Source organism: Perca fluviatilis, chromosome 13, assembly GCF_010015445.1.
Source record: "Perca fluviatilis chromosome 13, GENO_Pfluv_1.0, whole genome shotgun sequence".
NCBI classification, from domain to species: Eukaryota; Metazoa; Chordata; class Actinopteri; order Perciformes; family Percidae; genus Perca; species Perca fluviatilis.
In genome coordinates, this window is record NC_053124.1 from 33,436,693 (window position 1) to 33,463,967 (window position 27,275).

The 27,275-nt window shown below is 40.9% G+C and overlaps 1 protein-coding gene across 1 annotated transcript in view; it reads right to left on the minus strand.

Moving 5' to 3' along the window:
- LOC120570939 (collagen alpha-1(XIV) chain-like) overlaps positions 1-22,722 on the minus strand; it is a 333,908-nt gene extending 311,186 nt beyond the window's left edge. The window contains 4 exon segments of the mRNA XM_039819635.1: positions 6,575-6,691; positions 18,001-18,116; positions 21,371-21,489; positions 22,296-22,722. Of these exon segments, the coding sequence (XP_039675569.1) occupies positions 6,575-6,691; positions 18,001-18,116; positions 21,371-21,489; positions 22,296-22,343 (400 nt within the window). The 5' untranslated portion in view covers positions 22,344-22,722.
- Positions 22,723-27,275: the final 4,553 nt, after the last annotated feature.

Here is a 27,275-nt window from a genome sequence, read left to right on the forward strand (position 1 = left end):
ACACGCTAAAAAGCGATTATGCGTCTCGATAACGCGGCAAAATGGCATACGAATTGTCAATTAACAGTCTCAAGTAGAAAAAAAAAGGCACCAGCACTCTAAAAAGATGCTCCAAAAAAAACGTAACAGCATTATTCGTCTTCGTCAGGAAATACTGAACATTATGGGTGGGACAAAATATTGATACGGCAATATATCGTTGCCTTTCGTGTGATTTTTATTAATAAATTAAAAGGCCCTCTGAATAGATGTCCCTTCTCCCAGCGTCGCTGCGTCATGGCTCCTCGAAGGTTGAGCGTTTTTCTCGAATTTCTTGTAGCGTTTTCAACATTTTGGCGCTTTTTCTAAAGTTTTTTGCTTCCCTTGTTTTGATAATTCACTTTTGAGATCCAGCACCCAGCCTTTAAATATTATAAATTATAAATGTATTTAGCAATAACAGGTACATGAATGAATGAATGAATGAATGAATGAATGTCTGTCTGTCACAGCACACTGAAGGTTTCTATGTTCAACAGTTGTTAGTAGAACAAGCTGCACTCTTTATTGTGAAGAAGGCCTGAGGGCAGAAACGTCCTCTAAATAAAATAGAGAAATGCACATGGAGGCAGAGTGTGCAACACTTTCCTCACTTACAAGTCTACTTCCAGTTATCAACACCTCACTACCACCCTTGGTGTTACTTGTCTATATTTATAGAACAAACCTGCACCAACACTAATAATACTGCCAGCATCCACAGACTTCTTCAGCTGCTACCTGTTTTTTTGTGTCACAATTTTATCAAAATCGCAATATGGACTAGTGCAACATCCAAATCACAGGGGAAGGGGTGCAATATTTGTTAAAAGCAATCTGTGTGTCAAATCATTCATCATCAATTAAAAAAGGTCCAACGTGTGGGAATTTCTCCCATGTAGCGTTGAGATCGTACATCGCAATCAACTCTGTCGCACCACGCAGTTCAAAGTACGTATTACAGCTACGGTAGCCTTCAAAAAGCCGGTCTCTTGCTCTTTTCAATCTCCTTTTTCTTTTTCTCCTGTTCCGGAAATTTGGATTTTGAACACGTGTGGTCCTCCATGTTTCTACGATACCAGTATGTCCTGTATGTGCCTTACCTGCCAACGTATTTCAAGATGGCGCATGAATATGGAGCGTCTACCCCAGGTCACGCGAATGGAAATGTAAAATTTCAAGCCAACAGGAATACTTGGAATTGATCTTGGTGGTTAAATATTCATGAAAAAGGACAAGTTACACAGGTTTGGGAACGGGCATCACAGATTTTGATAATGAACGACTAAACACATTAAACACTGGACCTTTAAGTTAGGGCTGCACGATATAAGGAAAATATGCGATAAAGTTGTTGGATATCACGATAAGAATAGAACTTGCGATAAATAAACTAAAGCGAACTCAGTTTTGCATTTCTGCTGCTCTCAGTATTCTACAAAAATTGCTTATGGAATTTAAAACAGCAGCCTTTCATGATACGTTGCAGCCTTTTGCTTTATGTTGCAGCCTTTCGCGTGCTACCGCCAGGTGCCTTCGTTACGTTGCAGCCTTTCGCTGCTACGTTGCGAGCCTTCGCTACGTTGCAGCCTTTCGCTGTTACGTTGCAGCCTTCGCTGCTACGTTGCAGCCTTTACAAGCTTTACGTTAGTAGCCCCTTCGCGTTACGCTCGCAGCCTTTCGCGTTATGTTGCAGCCTTTCGCGTTACGTTGCAGCCTTTCGCGTTACGTTGCAGCCTTTCGTGTTACGTTGCAGCCTTTCGCGTTACGTTGCAGCCTTTCGCGTTACGTTGCAGCCTTTCGCGTTACGTTGCAGCCTTTCGCAATGTTTATTGCGCCAGTTGAAATGAAAATTATATATTGTGCAGCCTTAAATTAAGTATTGTGCTGCTGCAGAGACATCCCAGCCTACAAAATCCTATAGACTAAAGAAAAGAAATCTTAAGTTAGTTCAGATCCTCACAAAAATTCTTGTTTTGTTTTTTGGGGGGCTTTTATTGCCTTTATTTAGAGTACAGATTCAGGCCGGAAAGTGGGAGAGAGAGAGGGGGGAGGAGGGAGGACATGCAGCAAATGGGTCCGAACCCGCCAGCTGTGACAAGGACAAAGTGAGCTAACCAGGCGCCCCAATTTATATTTTTCAATGAAAATGAGAATAATTATACTAAAATGAGCTTTCCCTCCAATACCGTGAATCAAACCGCAATATCAGTCAAAAAATAAATAAAAAAATAAAACGCAATTGGATATTTTCCTCATATTGTGCAGCCACGTCGTTCATGCGACTTGCGGTCAAATTATTTGAACTATAATTACAATATGACACACAATGAAGGCTTACGGATAGAGATCACATCCATAAAAAGTAAAAACATCTGCAGTGCACTGTTTTTTTTTTTACTTGCTGCAATAAAAACCTTGGCCCGTTTTCAAACTGAGTAATACCCCGTATGATTATAATCACAAAGCAGCTTATGACCTGTACATATCCTATGTTATAACTCTGATTACAGTTAATCAATGTCTATCTATGACATATCTATTTCAGGGTGTAAAAGCAATAAACATAATGTCCATGTCGTGGAGAATACAGATGAAGAGAGGAGCAGCCAATCATAAACCAGTTTCTATGAACTCCGTGAAGTTCTGTAACCTTCTGTGCCGTTTGGGAGATTGACAGCGATGGTGCAAAGCCGACAAGGAGTCGTGGTGTCAGTTTACAGTTTATTACGTACACCTGGGAGAGAAGCATGCATTCTAGCCCCTCATAACTCTTACCTTCGTGAAGGTTATAGTGGTCAATATTTGTTGAAACTGTTTTGGAGAGATTTTACTCTATGCTCATTTCAGAGGCTGTACTCTGTGGTGCTGTTTAACTGTAGTGGTTTATACTGAGAGATGGTTCTAATATTTAGTCTCATATCATCACTGATTCTCTCTTCCAATCATCTACTCCCAACCGAAGGCTGCCCGATGTGAGGAAAATATGCGATCACGTTGTTAAATATCGCGATAGACCGACATTAAAGTGTACTTCCGGTATTCTGCTAAAATACACCAAACTGCTGAAAGGAAAGGGTGGTCTCTCTCTTCAGTCACTCTATCTCGCTCGACCATATAACGTTACCGTGCTTTCGGGTGGTCGTTGAGGCTCCATCTAAAACGCTAACGTCTAAATTTCGACCAGTTGTTTGTAATATAAAAATAAAATGGATTAAGAATCATTTTATTTCCATCGGTTGTAGCTGACTTTACAAGCTGACTTCTCCATTGGCTGTTGAAACAGGAGACGTCTCTTACGTTCTAAAACCAGCCTCTGGAGACTCGACCAGCTGACTTCTCGATTGGCTGTTGAAACGGTAGACGTCTCTTACGTTAAAAAAAAAAATTTAAAAAAAAACAGCCTCTGGAGACTTGAACAGCAAACTTTTCCCAGAGACGTTCTAAAATGCTTTCGTCTCGTTGCGAATATTTGGTCCGAAGTGGGCTTTAGAAAAAAAAAAACTTCTAATCCCAATTACAACACTGTAGAGCCAAGCAGATCTTACAATTACAATATTGTTATTCATATATTACCATTGCACTGAACTGCCTTGCACTATATTTATATTGAAAACTTAAATCTCAGACTATACTATTATTGCACTATTCCTTCCCTCTTTTAATTGTTATAGTATATTTTTTGTAAAATTGTAAATTCTATTGTATTGTTATACTGTATACTTAACAGTATTTCTTATATTTCTTGCTGTCCTTTCTGTTTGTTTATATGTTAAGTGAGCGTTGAGAGCAAAGATTAACCGGAGCCAAATTCCTCGTTTGTTTACGCAAACCTGGCCAATAAAGCTGATTCTGATCTGCACACTGACACTCTGAGCCTCGCTACACCAACGTGCAACTGGCAAAGTTTCTTCCCCAAACTTCATTAATAAATCCCAAAAGTGTGCGCTGTGGTCAACCACAGGTTCCCACAGTGGGCATGTGAACAGCCCCGGTATCAGTTATATCAGCTGCCATGTGTGGTTACGCGTCTCTTTCTCCGCAGAGTGAATTATGAACCAGCATGCAGGTGAAACCCACATAAAAAAAAAAAAAGGCTGATTTGTTCGCCCTCGGGGGAAGAGCTTCAACTACTGTGCTCCTTTGTGCATAGCTAGAATTCTTGTCCCAGCGGTGAAATACAAACGCCATGTAGTCAAGATGATTTGTGAACGCACAGAAACTGTATTAACCAGCAATCTGTTCGGCATTTTACACCAAATTAGGCATCGACCTGTATGAGATTCTGACGGTGGATAACCTTTAGCAAAAATATCACGGTTTCATAGTATTGCTGTATTGCAATTAGAGCTTTAAAATCTATACATTTGGGTATATATTGAACACAATGTATATCCTTTTTTAAACTTTACTTTTTGAACTTTTTGCACATCCCTCTACATATTTGGACAACCTGCACTAACCACACAGCCGTTTTTTCTCTTTCTTAATGTGCTCATATTATGCTTTTTGGCTTTTCCCCTTTCATTTATTGCGTTATATATCTTTTTTGTACACGTTATAGGTTCACAAAGTGAAAAAGCCCAAAGTCCCCCCCAAAGGGACTTACCATCTCCAACAGAAACCACTGTTCACCAACTGCTCCAAACAGCTCTATTGTAGTCCAGCCTTTACTTCAGAGACAAACAAGGTCACTTTGTAACACACGTTATAATGCTCGCCTAGCTACTAGCGTGGCACGCCCTCATACTCTGCTTCTGACTGGCTAGTAGTCCTTACCTAGATACTGTCAGGGCACACCCTCATACTCTGCTTCTGACTGGCTAGTAGTCCTTACCTAGGTACTGTCAGGGCACGCCCTCATACTCTGCTTCTGACTGGCTAGTAGTCCTTACCTAGGTACTGTCAGGGCACGCCTCATACTCTGCTTCTGACTGGCTAGTAGTTCTTAACCTAGGTACTGTCGTGGCAGCTCATACTGCGCTTCTGACTGGCTAGTAGTCCTTTACGTAGGTACTGTCAGGGCAGCCCTCATACTCTGCTTCTGACTGGCTAGTAGTCCTTACCTAGGTACTGTCAGGGCACGCCCTCATACTCTGCTTCTGACTGGCTAGTAGTCCTTACCTAGGTACTGTCAGGGCACGCCCTCATACTCTGCTTCTGACTGGCTAGTAGTCCTTACCTAGGTACTGTCAGGGCATGCCCTCATACTCTGCTTCTGACTGGCTAGTAGTACTTACCTAGGTACTGTCAGGGCACACCCTCATACTCTGCTTCTGACTGGCTAGTAGTCCTTACCTAGGTACTGTCAGGGCACGCCCTCATACTCTGCTTCTGACTGGCTAGTAGTCCTTACCTAGGTACTGTCAGGGCTCGCCCTCATACTCTGCTTCTGACTGGCTAGTAGTCCTTACCTAGCTACTGTCAGGACACGCCCTCATACTCTGCTTCTGACTGGCTAGTAGTCCTCTTTTTAAAAGAGCATTAGAGGTAGCGTTACATAGACGTAGGAAAATTAAGACCAGTTTAAAAAAAAAATTTACACTAAGACCGCGCAGATGTTTTTTATTTTTAAAACACATTGCACACTTTTCTTTTTTTTTTTTAGCTTTTTTAATACATTCATACATGTCCTATGCAACTTTACTGATAGAGGCTCTTCTTTAACCCCTTGTGGTGCACTTGTTATGGTCCGTTTTGCTACAATATTTTTTTTTAAAACCCAATTCTGCATTACATCTGCTTAGCCAACTTAATTCAAATTTCTGGAATGCATGGTCATAAATAATTCTTATTTAAATGAAATTATACAAAAAATGTTTAGTTAAAACCCCCAGAAATTCTGAATTATTTTGACTAATAGTTAAGATCCAAGGAACGTATGTTGATGGATAATCACAGCGTGTGAAGTGAATGGAACCATCCATGTTATTTTTGGGCAATTTGGTTGAAAGAAACCCACTTTTTTTTTTCTTTTTCTTTTTTACATATAAACTTTTGAAAACGGGTCAACGAGGACAACAGGAGGGTTAATGATTTCTGCCGAGGAGCCCTTGAGCAAGGCACTAGACAACCGATCCATCACAGAGGTTGTACTGCTGAGCTTCCAGGTGTGAAAGCGGGAAACAGCAGGCACGACTGTACAGGTAAATTCCTTGTCAGCTTACCCGGACAAATCAAGTTCAAACTAGAAGGTTTCTGCAGAGAGACGTTTGTGAATGTTCAAAATGCAACAACAAAAAAATAAAAAATTTAAAAAAACAATGAACAAAAATTGAAATTGAAAAAAAAATGTCAAACTTAAGAAAAAAGAAATTCTAAAAAGTGGAAGAAAAACATCCAAAAGTAAAATAAATAAATAAAACTTAAAAAAAAAAAAAAAAAAAAAACTATAAAACTTCAGGGGGAAAAGTCAAACTTGAAAAAAAAAGTTTTAAAAAGCGTTATAATAAATAATATAAAAAATAATAATAATAATAATATTGATTTATTTTTTCCTGAAATTTAGACTCAAGTGTTTTATTTTTTTTTTTTTAAGACCTCTTCTGGATCTTACCTGGCCGTGTGGTGTAAATGACTTTGTAGCTTTCAAACTGTCCTTTCGGCTCTTTCCACGACACGTGCAGCTTGGTGGGGCTCAGGACTTTGGCACGAAATCTCCGTGGCGTTGAAACTGAACAGAGAAGACACAAAATAAGCAACCTTACACAATAACTAACTAACTAACTAACTAACTAACTAACTAACTAACTAACTAACTATCAACTTGAGACATAGGGAGTACGTTTACATGCACACATATTCCCCCATTATTCCGAATTTGATACGGGTCATGTGAACAACATTTTCCGTTTGGATATTCCGAGTAAGGCCTTTTTACGAATAAAGCATTTTCCGACTAAGACGTGGGATGTGCCGGTGTTACTCTGGTTTTAGAAGCATTCTTTGGACATGTATCCAGCGCATTCAGAATCTGTGTCTCTATCAGTTTTTCCTGCAGTTTGTAACCGTTTACGGCACGCTCTGTGCATTGCTATTATAGAGGAGAAACAGTTATCTTTGAAACCAGAGATCTTCTACAGGGGGTCTGGGACCTCTATGGGGTCCTCAGAGTGGCTGCAGGGGGGCCCCCAAATTATTATTCGATGCTTTATATGTAACTTTTCCCACTTCGGTCCCCCTACTGGTTGGAAGCAGAATTGTCCATTACATTACATTGTCCAGTTCATTCGAACTACAGATCCGCAATCCGATCTGGCAAAACTTGCATAATGTAATGTACAGTAAAAGACAATACCACTTCCAACCTGTAGGGGGCCCCTCACTGATTTTGATCCGGCCCGCGTATCAATTTGGGTTCACGTTAAATTTGGGCCCGCCTTGTTGTGCGCTACACCAAATTAGACGTGAAAATGTTTTTCAAAACTGCACTTACGCAAAACTCAAAAGCAGAATTTGGCAGATTTAGCGACTTTGAGACCGTGACTTTGCATATCCAGGCCTGTGAAACAGGTGGCTGTAAATCGGGTAGCCTACTCTTGTAATGTAATCTCGAGATGCTAAAGTCTGGGATGGCTGAGGAACTTTTTTGCTGACTTTTTTTAGCGCTTTATGCAGACAAGTTTTATGTGAGAAGACTATATGAGACATGCAATAATACAGTCAAATATATTTTACTTTTTTTACTTAACCCTTGTGTTGTCTTCCCGTCAACCATGAAAAAAACACTTTTGTTGTCCCTATCTCAATGTTTCAGTCACTTTATTCAAAGTTTTGTATTTTACATTTTAGGGTTTTTTTTTCCTCATTGTATTGGTTAGTTTTTTCAACATTTTAAATCGCTTTTTTTCCCCAATGTTTGTGTCACTTTGTCAATGTTTTGGGTGCTTATTTTTTCACGCATCTTTTGACGTTTTTTTGTGGTTGCTTTTTTAGTTGTGTCGTGTTTTTTTTTTTTTTTACATTTCCGGCGCTTTATCGATGTCCCATATTTTCTGATATAAAAAACAAAACAATTTGAAAACGGGTCAAATTTGACAACATCATGAAGATTAAATAAAAGCATGTCAATAAACTATACACGTCTGACCCTGGATGTAATTCAAGTTGAGTTTGACACCGCTGGTTTAAATTGTTTCTTTTAAATATGTCTGAAATATACATTAAAATGAATAAATGCACACAACATGGATGATGACAGCCTAGGTAGCCATCCACAGATACAGTTAAGCTTAAGGATTTACTGTGCCACATTTTAACATTAAAACATGTGTAATGAATGTACAAGCGTTGTTTTTATGTTAAAAGCTTTAAAAGCTTAGTCTTGTATGCACCAAAGAAATGGTATGTGTAAAGGTTTTAGGCAGCCCTACATGTTATTGTAGCTCCAGTTTAATATGCAACTACATTTTATACAATATATGTACACTGAACAAAATTATAAACACAACACTTTTATTTTTGCCTCCATTTTTCATGAGCTGAACTCAAAGATCTAAAACTTTTTCTATGTACATGTCTATGTGTCCAGCCGAAGGCACACCTGTGCAATAATCCTGCTGTCTAATCAGCATCTTGATACGCCACACCTGTGAGGTGGATGGATTTTCTCGGCAAAGGAGAAGTGCTCACTAACACAGATTTAGACAGATTTGTGGATAATATTTGAGAGAAATAGGTCTTTTGTGTACATAGAAAAAGTCTTAGATCTTTGAGTTCAGCTCATGAAAAATGGGGGCAAAAAACAAAAGTGTTGCGTTTCTAATTTTGTAAGGGGCTCCATGCTTCATCTCTCTTTCAGCTAAGGGGTCCTTGGCCTAAAAAAAACGTTGAAGACCCCTGTTTTAAACATTATCAAAGACGTGGATATCAACAGCTTTTTGGATACGAGCCGACTTTTTCCAAGAAGCTGGTTGAAGGAATGAAAGAGGGATGCTGCGTTCACCACCGCTGGGAAACTTCTGTTTTGCACGGGAATATTAGCGGAATATTCAATTTCATTAGCCATGTAAACAGCTTAGAGCAGCGTTTCTCAATTGGGGGTACGTGTACCCCTAGGGGTACTCTGGAGGACTGCAGGGGGTACGTTTACATTTTTCAGTTCCAAGGCCGTAGTTACTTCTACTGTCTTCGTTTTCTCCAAGTTTGTCGCTTTTTTCAAAGTTTTTGTCGCTAGTTTCTGAAGTTTGTCACCTTTTTTGAATGTTTTGCCGTTTGTTTTGACCTATTCTTTCCGCTCTTTTTCTACTGTCTTTTTTTCTTTGAAGTTTTTGTCTCTTTTTTCAAAGTTTTCTTTCTGCTTTTTTCAACGTTTTTGGCACTTTTCGAAGTTTGTCGCTTTTTGGAATTTCTTAGTTTAGTAAATCTACCTCTGACATCGCTGTATTGTTTCTCTTTATATAGACTTCTTTTTTCTACCAAAAATGATTTGCGCCTGGTTAGGGGTACATGGCTTAAAAACACTGTTGAAAGGGGGAATATTGTTGAAAAAAGCTTGAGAACCACTGGCTTAGAGGAATATTTTCTTTTTTTCGGAGTAAGGGCAAAAAGTATGGAATAATATGTGCATGTAAACGTAGTCACTGTAAATATTGAAATGATGAATGAATGAATAAAAGATCCCTGTCATGCAGCGTCCATACCACAAATATCTTTATCTCCTGATTAGAAAAAAAATGCCGCCATAAGTGCGTATTAGTGGAATACATCCATAACAATGGATGGAGTTCAATTTTCTTCAGTCAACCGTTAATAATGAAAAGAGCAATTTTACAGAAACTTCTTTGGTTATAATTTCCTATCTATCTATCTATCTATCTATCTATCTATCTATCTATCTATCCAGTGCTGAGCATAAGTGAACACAACCATGCTAAAGTTGACTAAAAAGAGGAATAAAAAAAATAAAAATAAAAAAAAGCATCTTTTGGAAATTGATCTTAATGCCTTAATTTAAAAAAAATAGGAAAAATCCAATAAGGACAGCAATTTTCTTTGTGAATGAATAATGTATCGTAAATAAAATGTTCTTCCCTAAAATACAGGGAGGCATAAGTCAGTACACTCCTATGTTAAATTCCAATAGAGGGAGGCAGATTATTATTTTGAAAGGCCAGTTATTTCATGGATCCAGGATAGGATTAGGCTACCTCAACTTTAGCATGGGTGTATTCACTTATGCTGAGCGCTGTATGTCTGTAGATTTGTTTTTGTTGTGTCAAACTGCTGCTGCTAAATATCCAAACAGCATCCCTGCTCGGGAGTTTTTTTTTTTTTTTTACCGAATCTGCTCTCCGTCTGTTTTGCCTCGGCGCGGTTGTTCGTCCGCTAAAGCGCAAAACACAAAAGCTGGGACTGAGTCACGTTAGATTGAACTCCCTCCAGAGTTATGGCGGCGTAGAGGCTGTCGCTCCACCTGCCATGTTTGTTCTCTTCTTCTTTTAAACAGTTAGGAAAGGAAAACAATAAGGAAGGATAAATTGTATCTCATCCAAGCGGGAGGATACACATCACAGAGATTAGCTTGCACAGATGTCACATTAAAAAGCAAAGTCCCATTCTCCTCCTCGCACTCATCCTCCTCATCTTCCTCATCTATTGACGGGCCCCGCATTGTGTTCGCCTCGGCGGGGACACGACAGGTCTTCCTCTGTGTTCCACTTACTGGCGGCATCAAAGCGACGCCCCGGCCTCTCATCCTGATTAGTTGTTGGCAACGTCAGCCGCCTTGAGGCCTACCCCCTCCCCTTCCCTACTTTCCTCTCTGTATCCTTCTCTTATATTCATTTTCTCAAGCTTACGCTCTCCATCTCCTCATCTGTCCCTCCATCTTCTCCTTTTCTATCTGATACCTCCTCTGTCCTGATCTCATTTTCTTTTTGCACCTCTGTGCTTTGAAATTGTCGGAGGGGGGGGCGGAGGGGGGGGTAAGAAGAGGATGAGAAAAAGGAGTGAATGTGACTTCCTTTTAACTGCAAGGAGAAAAATAACAAAGTGCACCAAAGGGGGAGGAAAAAAAGGACAGTGGAATAGCATCTGTTTACTATTCCTCTCCTGTCCTCCGCAGGAGAGTTTAGATGTACAACACCGAGTGACTAGACCCCCCCGAGCGGTACAGTACTCGGATACTTTACAATGGCCGCGACCCGTGTTTAAACCCACTTCGGAAAAAGCAACAACACCGTGTTGGTGGAACTTGTTTTCCCCGTCAGGAAGCGACGCTCGGCCAGGTGCCTTTTGGCGTTTGTTATCGACGCGGAAAGGTCTCCTTTAGCGTCATATTTGGGACGCTATTGGGCGGGACTCTTGCAACATGGCATCATGACTTCGCGGAAATATACACGCCAACTTTCTTAAGCCAAGTGGCGTGTTATCGGTGCGCATTTTGAGCTATCCGCGTGTACGTCTACGCCGTATACAGCGGGCGTACACATACACGTGGCGCGTTATCGCAAGAAGAAAGCTGTGGTTGAGTTTAGGAAAAGAAGAACCGGGGGGTTGGCTTTAGTAAAAGAAGAGAGCGACTGTTGAGTTTAGGAAAGGTCACACACGGGACGCGATCCCCGGTCTAGACTATGAGTCTTGATAACACGCCAATTCGTAAGCCATTATTCGCGCGTTATCAAGACGCATAGTCGCTTTTTAGCGTATATATATCAATGCCGTTTGGCCTCCATTGACTCACATTACCTTGCGATTGCGTGTGAATTCACGCCACACGAATTGGCGTGTCATACAATCGTCATTTCATGAGATCAGTCTGACTCTCAACAGACATGCAACGCAAGAACGGTACAGTTAGGTTAAGGAAAAGATGGTGGGTGGCGTTACAAAACGTACGTTTTCAGTGACACATGGGACAAGAACGGGACATGAACGGTCTACTGTGGATGTTCAGTCTTTCATACTACTCGCCACCGTTGTCTCTCCGATTACTACGTCATCTTACAGCGCCGCGGTCGAGCTGCCGCTCTGCCCGGGGCGTTCCATGCCAGTCTATATCGACGACGTTTCATTTCCGGGATTGCTCCGGTGCCGGCCGAAATTCCACCGGATGTCCTTTTCGGCTGGATGTCGGTCACCTTCCGCTTCCTTTGTGTTGGCGTTCTAACCTCCGGCTGATTTGTGAGGACTGTGGTTAACTGCTCCTCAGATCTCTGCAGGGTAAATCCAGACAGCTAGCTAGACTATCTGTCCAATCGGAGTTTTCTGCCGCACGACTAAAACAGCCTTTGAACGTACACATGTTCCACCAAAACAAGTTCCTTCCCGAGGCTGTTTTGCAGCGGCACCGTGGCTCCGTCCATCGCTTAGCGCCGCCCAAGACGATTGTGATTGGTTTAAAGAAATGCCAATAAACCAGAGCATGTTTTTCTCACATCCCGGATGTTGTGGACTAGCCAGACCCTCCTCCGCAGCGCTGTGGAGGAAGGTCTGACAACGCCAGACTAGTTCCATACAGACGCAAAAGGTTGATTTTTTTTGGGGGTCGGTATGCGACGCTGAGAGCCACTGACGAGTTGGGAGCGAGAACAGGTTGTGTTTTCACATTAAGACGCAAGTTAAAACACTGGAATAAGGCCATTGTAAAAAGCACCGCAATGCCAAAAACCACATTTCCATGGTCACAACCGTAACCACAACACCCCATCATTTTCACACCGGCAGAGCCAAATACCAGATAATAAATCGTGTATCTAGAGGCAACACATTCCCCCAAATCTTTGGTTAACTATGGAAAGAAAAGAAAAAAAAAAAAGGGAGAACAAAAAAAGCCATGGGCTGGAAAATAAAATATGAAACACACAAACTCGTTGCTGTGTTTGTGTACTCATTATGGAGGTGAGCCATCTGCTGCCGCCGACTTCTTTAAATACCTACACTGTGATTGACGCCTGCTGGAGCTCTCAAGCTCCGGTGCACAATAAACAAGAAGGGCTTAAAGGGATGGTTCACCCAAAAAAGAACAACAGATTGAGAAAAACATGTTGACTTTGGAAAATGCATCTTTTGGAAGGAATTTGTTTTGTCGTGTGTCTGTTTTCTTGGGACAAAATGCATACATGTTGTCTCTCCATATGACACACGGTAACAAAATGCTATAATCTTTAGACATTAACTAAATATACATATATTTAGTATATTTTTCTTACGGTGTTCGGTTTTTGTCTTTGTTATTTGACTCGATGTCGTAAATGAGGGTCCCCCCTCAATGATCTTGAGTATAAATAAAGGTTGAATGAATGAATGAATGAATGAACTAGGGATGTAACGCTGCATCGTAAATCGCTTAAAAATGGATACAAATGTTAAAAGATTACAACCTTTCGAGATATTTAATTTGAGATTGACTTCAAACGTCACTACATCTTCTTCGTCCAATTATCTGAAGAAAACTGTTTCTATTTATTTAGTCATCATGACGTGGGATTTGTTTTAAACATCTAATTATCAATGTTGTTTAAAGGTGCTGTAGGTAGGATTGCGAAGATCCAGGACTTAGCCAAACATTTTTAACACCGACAAATTTCTCAGCCCCTCCCCCCCTTTCCGCTAAAGCCCAAAACTGTCTTTAAGCTCCTCCCCCCACAAGGGAGAATGAATGCGTGTGCATGAGCAGTGATTAACACGCAGTTAGACACGCCCCCCTGGCCCTGATTGGTGCATCTGAACAGGGAGCGGTGGATTTTTGTAGTTCTACTGGAACATAGGGTCAGTTTCAGCAAATATGACAAAGTTATAGTTTTATAGTCTTACCTACTGCACCTTTAATTTGTGTTATTTAGGATAAAATACAATTTCAGTTGCATGCTTGCTAAGAGGACACATCTGTTGCTTTGCACAGTTTATAGAAAATAAAAGGGAACATTTGTCTGCAGTTAATTCTGTTAAAACAATCCTGAGAACATCGTATATCTGAGAATCGTATCGTGACTTCAGTGTATCGTTACATCCCTAACCTTATCGGATTAACGTCGTTTTAAAATGTGTCGCCCGAGGTAGAGACGGCTTTGTTGCAAACAACACAAATTCGAAGAGAAAGTGGCTCGCTATCTTTAGCTTTTCTGAACCGACAATAGCCACTTCACTCCCTGCAGCTTTCCAAAACAATACAGGATTTAGTCGAGCTGATGAACCAAAAACGCCTCTGCAGCGTTTTTCGGGTGAACCTCCCTTTATGCACATCATTATCTGCAGAAAACTACTCGTGTAGGTATGCAAAGAAACTTGAGTTCAGCACAGGAAAGGATAATCCTGATTTCAAATGGAGGGAATGTGAAGCCGGCGCATTCAACAGCAGGCAAATATTATTTATACACAAAACACACATAAGGAATACTGTACCAATTATCTCACCAACCTGGGGATGAGAACGAGGGCTTGCATGGATTTTCGGCTCAGGGTTTAGCTCGCTGTCTCGGAAACAAAAGGACATTCTCTCGTCGGGAGAGAGCTGCTCGAATCCCCAAATGATTTGAGAAGCAGATTTTTTTTTGCACCTCTCAGTTCCGTAGTGTGGTTGAAATGTGTGTATTGTGTGTACCTGTGTGAGTGCATCCACGTGTGTGCATGAATTATGCATGTTTATCCACCACTGGAGGCAACTGTTTTCGGGTGCATGCGCGTAAAAAAATCCATGTGGCTTTGGTGCTGTTTTCCTGACGCCTCTTAAGAAAACCTGCCGGTTCCTTTGCAGCAGCATATACACACACACACACACATATACACACACACACACAATCACACACACATTCACAGAAAGCCATGGATCTTCTCTCTAAGATTGTATTCTCACGCAGAGACAAGTATCGCATGCTGAGCAAACAGCCTGGAGAGACAAAAGGCCTCGCCTGTAGAGATGAGAACTTAATTCTTATCCATTTTTCATGGAGAATCGTGTGCAAACTGCTGAGTGCCGCCTGCTGCCGAGGTGTCGGAGAGGTGTCCCGTCACACCCACTGGGAGTTGTGCAGCAAGTCACACGTGCAAAGTTTTGGGTCATTTTAAATCATTAGTGAGTGGAATAGAAGAATCTTTGGGTCATTATTAGGTGAAGAGAGTGAAAACTGTAAAACTCTAGTTTGCGAGTAGAAGGCTTCTGAAAGGATGATGGAAAGTTTTCTCAACTGAAAGTCACTTTTAGTTCGCAAACTCCAAGCGTCTCCAAGAACCAGGTTGTCGTCGCCAATAGCACTCTCTCCAATTTGGTAAACAGAGAATTACAACATCGATGAATCACAATTCAGTACATCAGCTACACAGCACGCGCTGTATGTTTTAGAACTTTATGTCTAGAGCTACAAATATTAGTCGAACAATAGGCACATTATATACATCTCTGCTCTCTGTTGGCAAAGGTTTGTATTCATAGATCAGCATGAAGTCTATTTTATCAGCTTTTCATGTTCTATTTTAGTTGCAGTTTGGCTGAGAAACTTCTCACCCCCACTGACTCCTCTAAGACTAACAGAGAGCCACAGACAGAGCTGAGGGGTTTGTCAGGGGAAGCTCTCCAAGCTGATCGTAACTCCTCAGCTTATCCCGGGTCACCGCTGTAGCCGAGGCTAACACACTATGGCCTCCGGTCTGAGGAATGCCGTGGTTGCTTTTTAGTTCAAACTCTGGACAAAACCTCGCAAGTGTCCTTATTGTGACAGACGTACTTCTGGCCGACACCATCTCACATCTAAAGACCATCCAACGGTAAAGTCATCATTTGTAAAGACTGGGGATCTTGCAGGGTCACAAATTGCAAGACTACAAGATGGCTAGCTACCTGCTAGCTGGTAATTTAAGGGAAAGTTTGCAGATTTTATGTTCTGCCGTTAATGGAGACGAACGGCAGTAGTAACCGGAGGTCTGCGTTTATCAGCCGGTAAAACTCCTGTTGGAGGACAGGCTTCAGAAGGGTTGGAAATCGGCAAATTATGGTTGACGACCATTTGTGGGAGGTAAACATATTCTCCCTTAGAACTGAAACAATTGGGGGGAACACAAAGAAAAAAACAAAAAACAATGTTCAATTAATTGTTTAGGTCATTTGAGTAAAATTTGCAGAATATTTGCTTGTACCAGCGCCTCAATTGTGGAGATTTGTTATTTTTAGTGGTCTTAAGTGATAAGAAATATCTTTAGATTTGGTTGATTAGACAAAACAAGCAACTTAAAGACTCAGAACCCTAGTTATGCAATTACACAAGTGAACAAAAGATACCAATTTGAAAGAAACCTTCTTCCAATCAAAACAGAACACCAATGTCACTGGGTAGCAGACTCGTGGTTAACGTTTGCATGCAGACCTTTTAAACCTGTAATCTGGTATTACGAGACGTCACAGCATTAGCCCATGTCCTGACATTTTGGTTAAGTGCCATGTCAGCAGACGTGTGGCTCTCCACCACAGGGCTGAGCAGGTTTAGCCTTGTTTCAAGTTGGACCCTGCCAACATGCTTTTGAAAGTTGGCGGATGCTAGATGTGTTTGGGTGCAGCTTAAGTACCTAACGGTGCTCAAAGCAAAAACAAATTCTCTAGTGTGTTCCACCCCCCCCCACACATTCTTTTACAAGATGTAACACCCAAACCAAGATAGAAAACAGATTCAAAACCTTATCTTAGATCCATGAGGAGTTATTTTATAAAAACAGAAAATAGCACTCAGCACACACAACTAATTTAAGATCATGATTATATCAATCATAATTTGCATTCCTAGGGAAAAGGTCTACTTGATAAAAAGGAGTGTATAAGATTGTTAACACCATTAGTGTTAACTGCTGAATAAACTGAATGAGTGAAATAGTGTGAAAGACGATATTAGCGTATGGATTGGTAACAGCAATAAAAAAGGGAAAGAATGAGTACATGAAGAGCTCTCGTCTTACAGACAGCGAGGCACAGTAGGTAAACACACAAATGCTGTGAAGTTAACGGATGTATATGAGCAAAAAGGACATTTCTCAAAAAACTGCTTTAGGCAACTTTTGGAATATATATACACCCACGTTTAGTGCAAATGTCTTTCATTTCAAGAATAAAACTGGGGACTAGTGGAGATTTCAAATCTGTAACTTGAGTTACACAGAAATCTGTCATTAGAGTGCCCCTTGAACATCTCCCCAAATAAATAAGTTACACACAAGAGTGGATTAATTACAGAGGTGACAGACTGTGTCGCAGCAACACAAGTTTGTCTAGCAGACAGTAAAACCTGATCCCTCATTATGATTTTGGCAGCAAGGCTTTTCCCTTTGAGACAGGAACATGAGGGCAATCGCACATTAAAAAAAAAAGGATAAAAACAACAACTTAATAAAAACAAATACTTTGAAATAAAAGCCAAATGTCTTTGGAGCAAAGCTGCACATCAAAATCGCCACAAAAGTGAAGAATTGAACCTGCTGAATAAAACACTGCGTGTAAAAGGACGATACCTGCATTTTCACTGAGGTTCACCTGCTCAGCATTGAGCTTGCAATCTTTATCATTATGCTGAAAGCAGATAAGCGTTGCATGATTTCTATTTTTGAGTTTTATGTATTATCTGCTCTAGTTTTTCCAACATTTTAGACACAGATATGGTGATAATATTGGTCCAAAATGATGTGAAATTGCATTTATTTTATTGAAAAAAAATAAAAATAAAAACATTTTTGAGGGAGGACACTTAAACCCCCCCACCAAATAAGTGCATATAATTCTTCCACAAATCTAGGGAAAACACTGCAGAAAGCATTGAATGGGCCCACAATGAAAACTCCAGTTATCCTTGTTGAAGGATCAGCTAGCCCAGTTATAGCTCTATATGGAGCCACTATATGGCAAGCTCTGGCGTACCCTGTAGGTTACCATTAGCAAACCTCATGGTTAGCCCTGTTGGCTCTTAAAAGCCCCGTTTGGCCTCGTTTGGTCCCGCGTAGCTGCGTGGTAAACCTAGTTGACCCTGTTGGCTCCTGAGCGGAAAGCGTGCTAGTGGAGGTACTTACCTTGACCCCGTGCTGGCTGAGGGAACAGAGAGACGAGGACGAAGCCCAGCACGCAGACGCTCAGTCTGACTGAGAACTGCATCCTGGAAGCAGCAGACAGGGGGGGCACAAGACACCTGAAGGAGAGAGGAGGGGGCAGGAAAAGGGCGGTGAGTAACGGGCAATTTATGCTTCGGCGTTAAATCGACGCCATGGGTACGTACGTATGTACGTGGAGATACGGAACCCTACGCCGTAGCTTGTCGTGCACATCTCTAAAAAATTGACTACACGTTGAGGCGACGCAGACCGCGACAACTGTGATTACGTAGGCTACGCCAAAGCATGAATCCCGCTTGAGGAGGAACAGGAGATGAGACAAGGAAAAGTCAGAGAGGAGAGAAGGGGACAGGAGGTGAAGGAAGGAGAAAAGGTACGTGAAAGGATGTAGAAGGAAAGAGCAAGTCAAGTGAGGTAGGAGGGATCAGGAAGGAGATGAGGAGAGAGTAAAAAGTAGACTCTGTGAGGAAGGTTGGAGGAGATGAGAGAGGAGAGAGAGACAAAAGGCAGTAAGGAAGGAGGAGCAGGGAGGACAAAGAGGAAGAGGTGAAGAATACAACTGTAAAATAACACCACATATCCATTGGTTTCTTCTATAGTCATTCTGCAGCGGTGAGTCCATGAACGTGGCAACTAGTCCATTTTCACCACAACTTGATGCAGAAAAGTCACAAACTGTTGCAGAAAAATTCACTAGAATGCAGACAATGACGCTTTTGGTGTTCAAAATTTTAATTTTGCTCAAAAGTAGAGATCCCCCCCCCCCCACACCCCCACCAAATGTTGAACCCAAAGTTACACCCTTGGATCCAATTGAAAAGCAGTCAGCCTAGGGGGAAACACTGAACAGTGTGTCCATTAGGCACTTTATAAGTTATCCTAGAAGATGATGTTGCAATATTAAAAGCCACTTCGATGTGTCAACTTGAATCAGTTCTGTTCGTTTTTGTGCAGTTACAAACAAACTAACATTTATTGCTGTAACCATATTTAAAAAAAATAAAAAATAAAAAAGTATCGTTAAGTTAAGAAGAAGAAAAAGAAGACATACAGTACTTTAATATTCCCCAAAGGGAAATTACATTTTGTGCTCAGAAACAGATTTGTAAAATGTTTTTTAAAAATTGGTGAATGGAGACATGAATAGACATTCATCTCTAGTCTGATGATATACAGACATGTTCACTAAGATCACAGATGTTATGACCACCCTGCCCCTCCCATCAAATCCCAATGGTGTACAGTGTAAGTCAGTCAGTCAGTCACACACACACACAGAGAGGCAGACACACAAACACACACAGAGAGAGAGAGACACACAAACACACACAAAAAAAAAAAAAAAAAAGAGAGACACAGAGAGAGAGACACACAGAGAGAGAGACACACACACAGAGAGAGACACACACACACACACAGAGAGAAGAGACACAAAGAGACACACACAGAGAGACACAGAGAGAGACACACACACACACAGAGAGAGACACACACACACACACAGAGAGAGAGACAGAGAGAGAGACACACACACACACAGAGAGAGACACACACACACACACAGAGAGAGACACACACAGAGAGAGAGAGAGACACACACACAGAGAGAGAGACACACACAGAGAGAGAGAGACACACACACACACCACACAGAGAGAGACACACAGAGAGAGAGAGACACACACACACCACACAGAGAGAGACACACAGAGAGAGAGACACACAGAGAGAGAGAGAGAGACACACACAGAGAGAGAGAGAGAGAGAGAGACAGAGAGAGACACACACACATTAAATAAATGTCTCTTCTGCTACTTCTGCTATATTATGACACAATTTCTCGCTATACTTATACTATGTTTACACGCAAACTATTTGTGCATCAATGTAAAGCATTAAAGTAAAGACTGTGAGCACAATAAGTCAAAAGATATCACTGTCACATACTCCTCGCTGCATCAAACATAAAGCATATTAATACGCCATGCAGAAGACTCAAGGTGCAACGAGTTACACAGCTGTGCCCATATAAAGTGCTCCGTTTTGGGAAGATATGATAGGACTACAGATGTGGGGTTTTTTTTATAACTGGAGGCAATTTTATGCCCATTAAAAACACCTGCATCTAACGCTGCTCAGAAAAGACACATTAGATGTGTAATGACTCCGAAACACACCCGTTTGTTCCTAACTAGTACGGCAGCCACATTTTAATTTCAGGCAATTTTCAATAATTTATTGATATGAACGACATTTACTACTTGGCATTTTCACCATGGCAGCGTTAGGACAAGCTGTGCTGGTGGTAATAAAAAGAAAAAATAAGACAGAGTTATTATAGGTGAGTTGAGACTGAGAGAAGCCCCGTCTCAGTGAGCGAAAAATCACTGCAATATCCATGAAATATTTCCTCAGGCACTTACTATAGTGGGCTCATGACGATTCATTTAAAACACCTGGCTAGGTTATGTCTAATTCCTGCAATAAACTTGTAGAGTATCAGCTTCTATATAATTTGGAGCCCCGTTGTTATACTGTGTCATGACGCCTCTAACTTGCATCAATAAACAGGGTTTCTACAGGTTACATCAAGTCAAATTAGAGACTTTCTAAGACCTTTTGAAGACCTCAATGAATTAAATTTAAAGACCTATATCATGACATCAAAATCAGATTTCAGAGTCCAGAAACATTGTCTGAAACAATTTCCTCATTGCCATTATAGGACTGGTGTCTATTCTAGATTGGCTGCAATATTTAAGCTGCATGTTTGGTCTCATTTGTAGTCGTAATACAGTGAATTATATTTGGACTAGCGACAGAAAGAACTACAACACTACGCAATTAAACAAAATTCTGGGAAAAAAAAAAAAAAAAAAAAAAAGGAATTAGGAGGTAGCGTTACATTGATGTAGGAAAATTAAGACCCTGATTTAAAGCTCCATCACGGCTTGTGTCTGTGCATCTATACCGGATCAATCACTCTAACTAGAAGTGGCTTTAAATACGGTTGACGCAGACTCAAAATCACGCACAGCCACCCAATTCTGACACAAAATCATGTAAGATACATCATCCCCAATTCACTTTTAGATTGCCGTAAAAAAAAAGAAGAAGAAAAAAAAAAAGCTGCGCAAGTTTTTCCTTAATTGAAATGAGCACAGGTGAGATCTGCACGTTGCAGCCATTGCACGGAGAAGACATGAGGTGAGAGAGAGAGAGAGAGAGAGAGAGAGAGAAACATCCCCGGATCTAAAAGCTGGGTTTGGTTTTTTTTTTGCACTTGTGTGCAGAGTGTGAATAAAAAGAGCAGGTTTTTTGTTGTTGTTACCTTCTCAGATCATATGTTTCCTGGCTCCGGACAAGCTGGATGGGAAGCTCACTATAGTCCCCCTTCCCGTCAAAGCGACTCTGATCCACAGTGTTCAGCAACTCTCCGCTCCCTGGACCCTGTCGACCACGGAGACAAGTCAGAGCCAATGATGCAACACACTACCGGTCGCAACTTTCAAAATAAAAGCCGAGAAAACAGGATGTTTTTAAAAAAGGCGTTTAAACACCAATATTAAACCAACAAATACATACATTAGTAACTGACACAGCAACTTCTCACCTCATTACATTTCTACAATAATTGCTAAAAACATTCACAGTTTTAGCTGAAGTCTTCACGTAACGTTAGAAATCAGAAGATTTTATTTGTCATTGTTTTGTACAAAATGAACAACGACATTTTTAGCAGCAGTTCACCCAGTGACAAATCTAAATTTAAAAGACAAGAATTAAATAGTAAAACAACAAATTAGAAAGAAATACGCACGCGAAATTATATATACATACAGAATTAGAAAGAAATATATACACAAAAATAGAAATATACACACTAGCTTACTGCAGACCTAACACCCTATACAGCATTTCAGAGACTCACTCAAAGAGTTACAGTTAAATAATAATAGCCTACCTTAAAGCATGGTTAGGATTTCTGAAATATTGATTTATGTATATGGAATTTACCTTTTAATAATATGAGGTTAATACCTAAAAAATTTCGCAACAAAAAGACGTTGACAATAGCGGATAAAGCGTCAAACACGGAGTGAAAAAAAAGGGACACAAATGTCACCAAAAGCGAAATAGTCCCTGCCAACTGCCAACTTTAAATTAAAAACAGCGACAGTTAAAATTTAACTAACGTCAAGTGTTGATAGGGAGAATTGGAAATTGAATAATTAACGTAAAACGATTTTCCTCACCGGAGTTGTCCGATTATTTGTCCACCTGTCCAGTTGACACGATGCCATTTTCAGTCACCTTCTGATAGTCCTAACTTCACAAAGCTGACACTCTACAGCTAATTTAAACATGTAGCTACACTTCACCACTAAAATATGTTAGCTAATAGCTGGGGAACAGTTAGCATAGTTAGGTTAGCCGAGCTAATGTTCTGCTAGTATGAATAACGTTAGCTAAACTCAAGAGTTTCTAGCTAACTCTAGCATCTTAGCTATCAAAAACAGCGTCTGGTCGTCCAACATGTCTTCAAGGTTGAACGAAAAAAAGGCGTCTCTGTTCACTATCTAAAAATATTTACATTTTCCGAAGTTTGACAAGGCTAACGTTACTCCACATTTACCGTTTTTTCGGTTTAAATCAAGTTTATCGACGGCTTCGAATCGCGCATGCCCAGTCTTACTATACATCAACGCGCATGTGCGAATTTGCATAATAGGCTAAAGTAATATGAAATAAAATAAAACTTTATGTATAAGTGACAGAAATTCGTCTCAAATGACATAAGAAACATATAAAATACATATGGAAACAGTGCAAAAAGAAGCCTGAATGGATTTTTTACATTTTCCGTACAAGTTGTCTTCAATATCTTATCTTCATCACCAACCAAAACATTATAAAGTTTATTTGTTTGTGTATTAAGATCCCCATTAGCTTCTGTCTTAAACAGAAGCTATACTCTCCCTGGGGGCCTCTATTATCTCATAAGAATATTACATAAGCGGGAATACATACATCCATTACATTAACTACTCTCAGTACATCAAAAGAACAAAAACATAAAAACATCAAAGGTACCACAAAACATAAACGTGTGAACACAACATCCATCCATCCGTCCATCCATCCATCCATCCATCCATCCATCCATCCATCCGTCCGTCCGTCCATCCATCCATCCATCCATCCATCCATCCATCCATCCATCCATCCATCCATCTTTGTCCGCTTATCCAGGGGTCTGGTCGTGGGTGCAGCAGTTCCAGCAGGGGACCCCAAACTTCTCTTTCCCAAGCCACGTTAACCAGCTCCGACTGGGGGATCCTGAGGCGTTCCCAGGCCAGGTTGGAGATATAATCCCTCCACCTAGTCCTGGGTCTTCCCCGAGGCCTCCTCCCAGCTGGACGTGTTTGTAGCACACCCGTAGGGAGGGGCCCAGGGGGCATCCTTACCAGATGCCCGAACCGCCTCAACTGGCTCCTTTCGACGCAAATAAGGAGCAGCAGCTCTACTCCGAGCTCCTCGCGGATGACTGAGCTTCTCACCCTATCTGTAAAGGCCCAGACACACCAACCAGACGGCCGACCCTCCGCAGAAAAGACAGTTGGACTGATCAGTCTCCCCGAGTTGGTCAAAAAAGTGCCTCGGAACACACCGAAGTGACGAGACGTAATACGTCTCCATAGCATCAGGCGGCGCTAATCTGTATTGTCGCCCAAAAATGAAAACCGGCAGCTGATTGGACGAATGCGTCACGTGGGGTCTGGTTTCTCCGGAAATTCAAAGCCAGACTGTCGTGGCGGCTCGTTCAGAATACAATATTGGACTAAAACAGTTCACCAAAAACGCGTTTCTGAAAACATTTTAAGAGAGAAATAGGCCGTGCAGTTGCTGAATCTGTCTTCATTTCAGCTCAACAAAGTTTCCTGGTTAGCTCTCCACCAATCAGATGGGTCATTTGAGTTCGACTGCCGGCAGCACCCGCCCCGCCAATTATACATGTAAAATCGGCCAAAATGAAGGCAGACAGAATCGAGTCACCAACCTCACCAGACTGTCCCACGGCCGATTATCGGCTCAGTGTGTAGTAGGCTTAGGGGGAGACCCCAGCCACACCCCAGAGGAAACCCATCTCGGCCGCTTGTACCCTGGATCTCGTTCTTTCGGTCATGACCCAGCCTTCATGCGATAAACTGAACACAACATTCGTACTGAAAATAAACCCAATACATTAGACAACACACAACATAAGCCCAAATACAGATGCTCACATAATCATTTGTCTCAAAAGTTCATTTAATCAAGTATCAGGAATGAAGATCATCAATAGGCTATCACCTCATGCACAAAAAGGGTTAAATATACAGAACAGAAACACAAGATGACATTCTATCTTTTAATTTGAAGACAGAACAGCCTTACTTACTTCCGGTCCCTGTGCAGCTTGACGCTGCTGATGTCTCAGTTGAGACTTGCAGCGGGCTGATGGGTGTTTCCCGCTTCATTCACCATCCAGCAGCCCTGCAGCTATTCATTCCTTTTAGCTCGTTAACGGGAGGCGAGGCAGCAGAAAAATGTGTTTCGAGAGCAGGCCGAGGGGGGCAAAATGTGTATTTCTGTGACCTCGGGCTGCGTAGCGCATACTGTATGACTCCCCAGGGCTCCTTTTAATATGCCTGTCTTTAGTTCTGGACAGGTGGCTCCACCGTAATCTAACATGAATGACATTTTCCACCTCAAGTTTAATGGTGGGTTACACAAGGCCAAGGTGGAGGGAAAAAAAAGCACTTTACAAGTTCCTGTTCAATGTTTCTTTCAACATGTGAATGTTGTCAAATCAGGCCAGAATAAGCCCCTTTTTTATCATTTACACCTTTGTTTTATTTGACAGGGACAATGCATATTAATACACATTTCTGTAAATAGCTTATGCCAGATTTAGCCTAAAGTCTGGTTTTCATCCGCCAGATGTTAGGCTCTTGTGTCCATTTATATGTGTATGCACTGATGCTGCGTGCATCTTTTGAGGCTGTCATGTCTTTTTGTACTTGAAGTTGCCTTTTTCTTTTTCTCTATACATTTTATTGTTAGTGAACACTTCACTTTTCGTAGCTTTTTGAACATATAGGTTCATGACAGCAGGCCTTTGCATTTCTTGTGAGGTCTCTTGTTGTGTTTAATACTGTATAATGTTTTCTCTCTTTATGTATTCATGTATAAGGTACCAACTTTTGGGACATGTCTATCTATATGAATGTATTTTATTTTTTGGTTTGCATTTAAAGAAATCTACATCTATCTACTATAGCTTTCTCTGGGATGAGGTATGATTGTTACTTTAAAAATGTGATGTTTTTGTCTTCTTCTTTGGATCTATTCTTGCCTTCCTTCCTTCCTTCCTTCTACTGTCTTTTATTTTCTACAAGTTTGTCGCTTTTTTTCGAAGTTTTCTTCACCGTTTTTGAAGGTTGTCACTTTTTAAGAAGTTTTTCTTCCTTTGCATGTTTTTGTCACTTTTTTCAAGCTATTCTTGCCTTCCTTCCTTCATTCCTTCCTTCTACTGTCTTCTTTCACTTTTAGAATTTGTTGTCACTTTTGTCGACCTAGTGTTGCCTTCCTTCCTTCCTTCCTTCCTTCTTTCTACTGTCGTTTTTCTAAGTTTTTGTCGTAAAAAAAACTTGCTGAAAAAAGGGCCGAAAATCGTTAAAAAAGTGGTTGAAAAAAGCTGTGAAAACAAGCGTAAAAAACTTTAAATTTAAGAACAAAAGACAGAGTTCAAGAACAGATTTCTTTCCAGAAGTCGATCACCTGAGCAGCTATGTCTGAGACAATTTCAAATAACAGAACATGTTTTGTATTTCTACTGAAGCTAAACACTACACGTTCTGTTTTTAATTACGGGAAAAAGTGTTAGAGTGCATAATTTAGCCTACTTTTTCATCATAATGTGTCTGTTTAATCAGCGTTATATAATGGGCCTTGCTTTACACAGTACTGGCAACACAGCTGCAGCTGTGGATGTGCAGGTGTCCTCGTCTCGGCGATAGCACGGAGCCTTGAGTGAACAACGGGCTTCTGTCTGCTGAAGGTGAGGCGCTCCTTTTCTCTTTGTCCTCACTTATTATTACACTGTTTGTTTGCTGACCATGTAGCCTTTCAACCAACAGTGGAAGTTTGTGTATTATCATAATCATGAATATTTAACAGTAGAATAATCCGTGCGTTCCCTTCAGACTTTTGGAGTTCCACGGCTCCGAAAACTGCAGCTTGAATAAACATGTTTGTCATGCGGAGGTTTTCTTCAACAGGAGTTCAAGTTCAAACTGTTTGTTTCAATGCCAGAAAAAAAAAACCTGTCAATTAATCATTTTTCCTAGCTGATTTTTTGACATTAATGAATAAAATATGATAAGAGATGACGATGAGAAGGCATTATAACCGTTTAGTACGGTGGCCGACGGGTGCAAACGCACTGCAACTTAATAACACACACACAAATAGACAAAACACAAGCACATTAAGAAAACAACTTCATAAATTTGACAGCTCCAGGCCTCTCATTTGTTTTCGGAGTTTGTGTGCTTTTCTTTTTGCATCGTTTCTGTATTTGCAGCATGTTTGTGTATTTGGTTGTGTGTTTTTGTAGTGCGTTTGTGTATTTGGTTGTGTGTTTTTGTAGTGTGTTTGTGTATTTGGTTGTGTTGTGTGTATTTGGTTGTGTTGTGCGTATTTGAAGCGCGTTTGTGTATTTGGTTGTGTGTTTTTGTAGTGCGTTTGTGTATTTGATTGTGTTGTGTGTATTTGCAGCGTATTTGTGTATTTGGTTGTGTTTTGTGTATTTGGTTGTGTTGTGTGTATTTGCAGTGCGTTTGTGTATTTGGTTGTGTTGTGTGTATTTGCAGCGCGTTTGTGTATTTGGTTGTGTGTTTTTGCAGCGCATTTGGTTGTGTTGTGTGTATTTGGTTGTGTTGTGTGTATTTGCAGTGTATTTGTGTATTTGGTTGTGTTTTGTGTATTTGGTTGTGTTATGTGTATTTGCAGCGCGTTTGTGTATTTGGTTGTGTGTATTTGCAGCGCATTTGTCTATTTGGTTGTGTTGTGTGTATTTGGTTGTGTTGTGTGTATTTGCAGCGCATTTGTGTATTTGCAGCGTGTTTGCTAAATGCTGCGCATGTGTGGTCAAATGAATGAAGGTGTTTTCTCTATTTGCGTGTGTTTTC